This window comes from Centroberyx affinis, unplaced genomic scaffold (assembly GCF_046629955.1).
Source record: "Centroberyx affinis isolate AG114_WGS23_722 - 3 ecotype Tasmania unplaced genomic scaffold, CSIRO-AGI_Caff_v1 ptg000056l_1, whole genome shotgun sequence".
Lineage (NCBI taxonomy): Eukaryota > Metazoa > Chordata > Actinopteri > Beryciformes > Berycidae > Centroberyx > Centroberyx affinis.
In genome coordinates this window covers 140122-148721 of record NW_027278767.1, presented here as the reverse complement: position 1 = coordinate 148721, position 8600 = coordinate 140122, and the positions used below count along the sequence as shown (strand labels likewise).

General features: G+C 41.6%; 1 protein-coding gene across 1 annotated transcript; it reads left to right on the top strand.

Moving 5' to 3' along the window:
* The first annotated feature begins 7384 nt into the window (after nucleotides 1–7384).
* On the top strand, nucleotides 7385–8320 carry LOC139643903 (neurogenic differentiation factor 6-A-like). The gene has a single exon (XM_071519200.1). The coding sequence runs from the start codon at nucleotides 7385–7387 to the stop codon at nucleotides 8318–8320; it is 936 nt and encodes a 311-aa protein (XP_071375301.1).
* The last annotated feature ends 280 nt before the right edge of the window (nucleotides 8321–8600 follow it).

The window sequence follows — 8600 nt, the reverse complement described above, 5'->3', positions numbered from 1 at the left end:
TAATAAAAAATTTGCATATTTGCATTTGCAATTAGCGCAGTGAAGTGATTAGTTGGAGATGGGGAGTTTGACTCTTCAGATGTTGGTGTGTCTACTGGACCGGAAAGACCCACGCCAGCTGAGGCATCCAGGGAGGCGGGGGCTAAGCACCAGAATGCACTATACTGTGTCTGCTTCTGTGTGTGTGTGTGTGTGTGTGTGTGTGTGTGTGTGTGTGTGTGTGTGTGTGTTTGTGTTGGGGGCTGGGAGGGTGCAAATGAGGTAGAGTGTGGATGTGGATGCGGGTGGGATTGATATGGAGGGTAAGTGTGTGTGTTAATTGCGGGTGGGATGGATATGGAGGGTGAGTGTGTGTGTGTTAATTGTGTCTACGCTCGTTGTGAGTGTGTGTGTGTGTATGTGTGTGTGTGTGTTGAGTGTGTGTACATTGGTCATGAGTGTGTTTCCAGTTCAGCAACACAGATCCAATGCTGTCCTTTGGAAACAGAAGGATTTCTAAACAGTAACACCAACAATACTTTCTGCAGTCTAAAAGGATATTGAATCGGTATTGAAAAGATGTTATAAAACACTGAGATGAGTTTCCTATAGAGGTCATTGATTACTTACAGTAATATCCTTTTAAAGCATAATTTTCTGCCAATATTTATTTACAAAATGATCTGAGGTCCCCTCCCCAACTGGTGGATGTTCAAGCAGCTACTCATGGCAACAGGCCAATCTTTTGTATGGGCAGAAATATGTGTCACTAGAAATTGAAATTGAATTATTTATATTTGAATTTGAAATTGCTTTGACCAAAGGCTTGATTGGTCATGCTTCAACATGCTGAAAACTGATGGCGTTCAGCTCGGAGTATCATGTCCAGAGAACTGAAGGGATCTGGAATGTTCGGGAGGAGTTCTGTGAATCTGCACTCGATTGCTCTTCCTCAACGACCGGGATGTGTCTCAGTAAACTGAAATTGAATTGCAAGAACTGAATATGAATCACATAATTTGAATTTGTATTGTTTAATTTGAATAATTGCATTGAAAAACTGAATCTGAATAGCATAATTTCAATTGAAGGAGCTCTGTGAATCTGCACTTGATTGCTCTTCCTCAACGACCAGGATGTGTGTCTCAGTAAACTGAAATGAGTTTTGCTCTGAGTTTCAGAGCAAATGAATTCAATTTCATAATATTACATTCAGTTTCAAGTTTATTGGAATTCAGTTTCAAACTAATAAATTCAATTTCAAATTATGCTATTCAGATTCAGTTTTTCAATGCAATTATTCAAGTTAAACAATACAAATTCAAATTATGTGATTCAAATTCAGTTTTTTTAATGCAATGATTCAAGCTGAGCAATTCAAATTCAAATATAAATAATTCAATTTCAGTTTCTAGTGACACATATTCCTGCCCATACCTTTTGGTTTAATGATATGATAATTGGTAGATCAGACAAGAAACACTTTGTGATCTTTCATTCACTGTATTTCAAGGAAGCAGTTTGCATCAGATCAGGAGCTCCAGAAATATAAAAACTCACCCTGCAGTTTGTAATTAATGTGTGTTTTGTGCAGCATGCAAGAGTACGAGTCATGTGTGATTTGATTGGTTTATTAATGTGACAACTTAACTACAGAAGATGGTTTTGTGTGGTATAAAACCCCTCTTGAGGAAGACTATACAGAATTGATTAATGTATTTATGTCATTAACTAATGTAATGAAAAATAGACAGCTGTGGATCCAAACACTAATGTTAATGCTAAAAGTGAATAGCTGATGCCGTGGGTATCTGGCAACCCATGGCCAACAATGTAAAGAATCCCTTGGAATGCAATAATACTGGCAAAAATTATGCATAAGGTAAACAAGCAGATTATTACCAATCGTCAACAATATTCCATAGTTCACCCTTATAACCTTTATCAGCACAGTCATTGACAAATTTGCAAAAGTGAAAGTAGCATTGAACCTTAGCCCCTCTTCACTGAAGCTGCAGATGTGTTCTTCTTCAGTGGATTTCAGACTCTGTCCCCACGGTTTCGCAATGGATTCGGAGTGTTATGGAACTTATGCCATTAGAAGCTATAAGCGTCTGGCTCAAGGACAAAACGTTTAAGTTTTTTCATATTTGGGACCCCTTTCTAGACTATATTGAAGAGGACGGGGCCCAGGCCCTTCGGAGTGGTCTGTTCAGACTAGCATGGACTGAGATCTCGAGGTACATTTCCATGTAGGTCTTTAATATGTAATATGTTTAATATGCCATTATCCCATCATTATGCCTGATTACCCTTGTTATACCTAATTGTATAAACCTTCTGTCTTGGTGTTTTATCTCTGTTTTTATTTATTCTTTTTTTATTTTAATTTATTTCATTTTTTGATTATTTGACTATTTTTTGGTTCTCTTGTGTGTGTGTGGAGAATGTGTTCAGTGTTGAAGGTAAGTAAGGAAAAGAGGGAACATATTTTTATCATGCTTGCTCATCCTTAATTGTCTGACCCTCTGGAAATCAATAAATATACTTTAAAAAAATAAAAAATAATAATAATTTGTAGAGTTGGTGCAACATGGCAGATTTGGAAAAAAAATGTTGATGTTGCAGTGATATGGTGGCACTGCATAACTTAATGTGAATAATTCCGGCCACACACTCATGTTGTTGTTACACAGGTCACTGGGAATTAGCGCTGCATTTTCTCTGGCATGATAGTTGTGAGTTTTAACTGTAATTTTAGTGTGCTAACAAAGTTATTTTTGCCATTTTAGACCTATAACATGGCTTGGTAGACATAGATCTCAACTATTGCTTGCACCCATATGAAAGGCAAGCTCTGGCCCAAATGTAGGTTACTGTGTCTTGTCTTTAGCCCTAGTCCAGTGGTTCCCAACCTCTTTTGGCTCGTGACCCCACTTCGACATCACAAAACTCTAGTGACCCCAGACATTCAAAACACAGACATTTTTTTGCTAAAATTAATTTGTTTTCGATCATGTAATAGTTTGTACTATGTTGCAAGTAAACGTTCATTTTAGACCACATTTAGGCTATTTCATGTATATTATTGTGGACGGCAGCCGGAGGCAGAATAGCCAGGATGAGCCACAGATTAATGCACAAAGTGAGGATTTTATTTTCCCAGTGCAGGATATGTACAGGTGAGCTTGTATTTACAAGGCTGCAAATTAATGCTGAACAAACAATGACTCAAATTAAACTGTGTGCTGTTTATGTTTGAGCGTGGGAATGCACGTAGCCTGGTCACGCGTGATCACGTGAATAAAGATATGCCGAGCTCAGTTAACAATATCCTGCATTTTATTTGAACTCGATTTTTATGAGGGGGAGTGAAAACGTAGGATATGTTTAGTTGTTTTAAATTGTGTGTGGTGTTTTTATTATTATAATAATTATTATTTGTAACGGTCAATCACTAGAAATTTCAGGCGACCCCATTTGAATTCAATGCGACCCCACATGGGGTCACGACCCCAGGGTTGGGAAAGCCTACCCTAGTCTCTACTCCAAAACACTCTGAGATGTCGCTTGAGAAGAGTCAGCTCAGTTAACCTGATCATGCAACAACTAGCCCCTATTAGCCCCAATAGGCACTGTAATACTACTACTAATACTACTAATAACAATACATTTTATTTATAAGCACCTTTCACATCACCCACGGAAACTACATTGACTCATTAAAATAAAAAAAAGAATAAAGTAACAATAAACTGATAAAATGAAAATACAAAGCAGAAATTAAAAATGATATTATGAAGGACAATTAGTCAGACAGAAATGTCTAGGAAAAAAGGAAATGACTGGTTGCTCTATATTGTCAAACTAGGATCAAAAATGTATCAGGTGCTCTTGGAAAACGGGGAAAAAAGAGTGCTTCAAACAAAAGGACAATCCAGGCACTCCAAATATAAAAATATAACCACGAGGATTTAAAAAGCCTTTATTGTAGTGGCTAAATTATTAAAAAAGCCAACATGTTTCGACCACTGTAGGTCTTCTTCAAGGCTTTAAACAACACAGGTGTGGCCTCACCTATATAATAGCAACAGCCAATGGGAGGCAGTCACATGACCCGGATAATAACATGACAGGTGAAACAAACTGAAAATAATGAAAAAAATATATAAATAAAACGAAATAACATGAGATGAGATTACACAGAAATATTATATGTACATCATAAATGGGAAATAGGTACCCATATATAGGTTTTTCATAGGCTGTGAGAAAAAAGGGGAGTCTATACCAGTGATTCTCAACCTTTTTCATATCAAGGACCCCTAATTTAGTACAAATTAATGCCACGGACCCCTATTTGTTGAGATTTAATCTCTCGGACCCAAATCTGAGAATATTTGTATTGTTAGATATGATTTTGTCCAGAATTCCATGACTATCTCTATTGTAGGCAGAGATAACAGTGAAACTATGATTTAAACAATCATTCTTCTACATTCTCTAATTGTGTTACCTTCTTGTAAATGAAATGATGGTGAAGTTTAACAATTCATCCATTTGCTGGGTACCCCCTGGAACCCCCTCAAGGACCACTGGTGGTCCCCGGACCCCAGGTTGAGAACCACTGGTCTATACAGAGAAAAATGACAGAAAACATGTGAAGTCTATATCCTCATTGAGACCGGGATACTGTAACGCATCCAGTCGATGGATCCAAAAAGCTTCCCTTTGGTCAAGTTTCCGTATTCTGTCACCCCCCCCTGACCAAAGGTTTAATGTGCTCAGTGCCCTCTATGCGCAATAAAGAATCATTAACATTGTGGCATTCACTAAAGTGTCTAGCCATGGAGTAATCGCGATTCCTAATTCTAATGGCATATTTATGCTCGGCGAGGCGATCCCTCAGGCATCTTTTTGTACGACCTATGTAGAAAAAAACCTTCCACACATGGACAAGACAGACGGTACATGACAAAAGTAGTGTTACAGTTAATGAACTCACTAAGTAATGTCTAGCCTTAACCTAAAAGTGACACACCTGCCGGGTGTCTTTTTAGTTGCTGTTTAACCCTCTAGACCCCATAGCGTCCGAGAGCGCCCGTTCTATATTTCACTATAGCGCCAGTCAAAATGGACCAAAAACTGAAAATCAAGTTATCAGCTTTGTTTTATATATACTTCAAGTTGTCATTGATGAACCAAGTAACCGGCATCAGACGTACCAATTTATTGCCAAATAACACATTAACATTGCTTCCCATGGTCAGAAAAAGTCGCCAGATTTGTCGCTAGTCACTTTTGAGAAATAAAGTCTCCAGGGGGTCTGAAAAGTCATTAAATCTAGCAACAAAGTCGCCAAGTTGGCAACACTGCACCTACCGTACCGCAGTATGTAGAACAGGATCTAGTTTACATTACACAGGAGCGCTCTGCCGCTTTGAAGGATTTATTGTGGCAAAAATGTCTGTTATTCGCGTGATTTTTTTTTTCTTCAGGTTTTAAATTTTATTTATTTGTAAACAGAACTGATCGGCGGGCCGGTGTGACTTGATTGGCGGGCCGGAGATGGCCCACGGGCCGCCAGTTGAATAGGCCTGGTCTAGAGGGTTAAATGACGCAACAGAAGAATTCAATTTGGAAGTTCAGAAATGTGATCAGCTTTTCTCAGCGACTGTTGCCAGGAGCTGAAGACCTCCAATATGGCCGCCGGCGGTCCGTCACCTGAAAGCCCTTTATAAGGCATTCTCCTAAATGCCTGATTTCCCCTACGTGGAATAATGGGAATGTTCTCAGTTCTCTTAAAATTGCAATGTAATCGTTAACACATTACTACTGAATTCTCCATTACATGACGTTCTGAACAGTTTATGTTTTCCTTAGCGGTAATGACCATCAAAACACATTGTCATTGTCACTTCAGTAGACACAGAGGAAAACCCATTTGCTGGTAATACAGAAAAGGCAAATGGCTGCCCCAGCTGGTCAGTACCATTTTTGCAAAGTCTCTTATTCTGAAAATGTTCAGAGCATCAAACTGCACACACAGACCAATTTACGCAAATCTACTTCTGGTCTGTTTAGCCTGCACTCATTGTCGGTCATTTGAAATCAATCCAAGTGTCATTTTTTTTTTTTTATTAACATGCCAATACTGATTGAAGCTGTTAGATCTACAGAATGATGGACAAACAGTCTGATGTGAGAAAACTGCATATCTGCACCAAGCATGCATACCAATTCTGGTGTTTTTATGCAACACAACATCATGTGACTGAATGAGCTCAGGCTTTCATCTAGAAACTCAAATTAATCTACTGGGAAGAGACTGGCACTGCATCCCAGCGCAGCAGCCAGACTGGGGAGACTGGGAGAGAGAGAAAGAGGGAGAGAGAGAGAGAGAGAGAGAGAGGGCGAGAGATATAGAGCTACGGAGAGAGAGGGAGCCCCCCCCCCCCCCCCCGGAGAGCCAACCTGCCAGGTGACGTCAGCAGCAGATGGCATCAATGTCTTTTCTCCTGAAAGGAGAGACCGGGGAGAGACGGAGGAGAGGAAGGAGGGAGGAGGAGGAGGAGGACTGATATCTGCTATCGAAGCCCTGTCTCTGGGAAGCTGCTGGAAGATGATGTCTGGGATTAAACAATAAAAGCAGGTGAGAAGCTCATGAAACAACCCACTGAAGGAAGGACATTTATAATGAAAATGTATAATACCTTGTCTCTCTGATCATAATATAGGTAGGTAGGTAGATAGTCTGAGAGGTGGAATAATAACAATAATAATAATAATAATATAAATATTAATAATAATAATAAAAATTATAATAGGTAGATAGTCAAGGGAAGTGGACATATAATAAGTCTTATTTGTCTTTAATATTTGTATGTATTCTTATTTGGTCCATATTAAATTCTTCTTTGCTGTATTACTATTTGCTGTATTACTAGTACTAATACTATTACTGTATCCAATTACTTTTGCTGCTGCAACTACCTAACTTCCCTATAAGATCAATAAAGTTTAATCTTATGTTATGTTACGTTACATTATGTTACGTTATATAAATAATAGATAGATATTCTAAGGGGTGGACTGGCCACTGTTTGTCTAATTGATAATAATCATCATCATAATCATAATCATAATAATGACAGTATCCAATATGTAGATGGTCTGAGAGGTGGACTGGTCACTATTCGCTTAATTGGCCCATTAGGTAAAGACAGGTGGAAATTAGACCTATCTAATCCATTTTACATATCCATGAATAGTCTACATTAGTTTTTAATGTTAATAAAAACATTCCAGTATCCTCCGGAATAGGCTATTTGTTTTTCAGACCGTGCAGCCTCTTATTATATATCTCATATGGACCCATTCATTTCTCCGTCTCCCCACAGACGACATGCTGACTTTAACATTTGACGAGCCGCCCCCCAACCTGCCGGCCAACCCGTTCAGGACCAGCTGGCCCAGCAAGCCCCCAGTCAAACCAGTCAAACCGGAGCACAGCAGAGCCCTGGAGGACGCGCTCGAGTCCGGGAGGGAGGACGAGGAGCGGGATGGCGAGGAGGAGGAGGACGACGACGACGACGAAGCAGAGACCGGTGTGAGACGGAGGGGTCCTCGGAAGAAGAAGCTGAGCCAAGCCCGGCTGGACCGGGTCCGACTGCGGCGCATCGAGGCCAACACGCGCGAGAGGAACCGGATGCACGGTCTGAACAACGCGCTGGACAGCCTGAGGAAAGTGGTTCCTTGCTACTCCAAGACGCAAAAGCTGTCCAAGATAGAGACCCTCCGCCTGGCCAAGAACTATATCTGGGCCCTCAGTGAGATCCTGAGCACCGGGAAGAGGCCGGACCTGCTCAGCTTCGTCCAGACGCTGTGTAAGGGTCTCTCCCAGCCCACCACCAACCTGGTGGCCGGCTGTCTGCAGCTCAACGCCCGCAGCTTCATCCCGGAGCCCGGCGGGGAGTCCTTCTCCCTGTACCCTGCGTACCACCACCGCGGAGCCGAGGCGGTGGGCTCCAGCTCGGCGGACAGCAGCAGGCCCCTGCGGCCCTACGGCTCCTACTGCGGCCCCTACGAGGCTCTGTACGAGAGCCCGTCTCCGGACTGCTCCAGCCCGCTGGACGGCGGGGCCCTCAGCCCCCCCATCAACTTCAGCGGAATTTTCTCCCTGAAACACGAGGAGCCGGCTGACTACCGGAGCTGCCACTACGGCCTCCGCTACTGCTCCCTCAGCCAGGGCCCCTCCGCAGACATCGGCCCCTACGACATCCACCTCCGGGGCCAGTTTTACCCGGTGCAGGACGAATTAAACACGCCTTTCCATAATTAATGAACCAGAGAGAGAGAGAGAGAGAGAGAGAGAGAGAGAGAGAGATGTTGATTAGAAAGCAGCCTAATCAGCCCTCTGAAAAGGAAAAAAAACATTTATTATTTAGGACAGTGTGCATTTTTTGGGGGGCCGCTTGGTTGCGGGCCATCTGATGTGCGATCATTAATTCATCTTAATTGAATGCTAATTGTCTGGAGACCAAACGCGTTTTGTCGTGGAATGCTGTGGGCCACGAAGAACAACACGTACTGTGGTAGAAACGCACGCACACACACACACA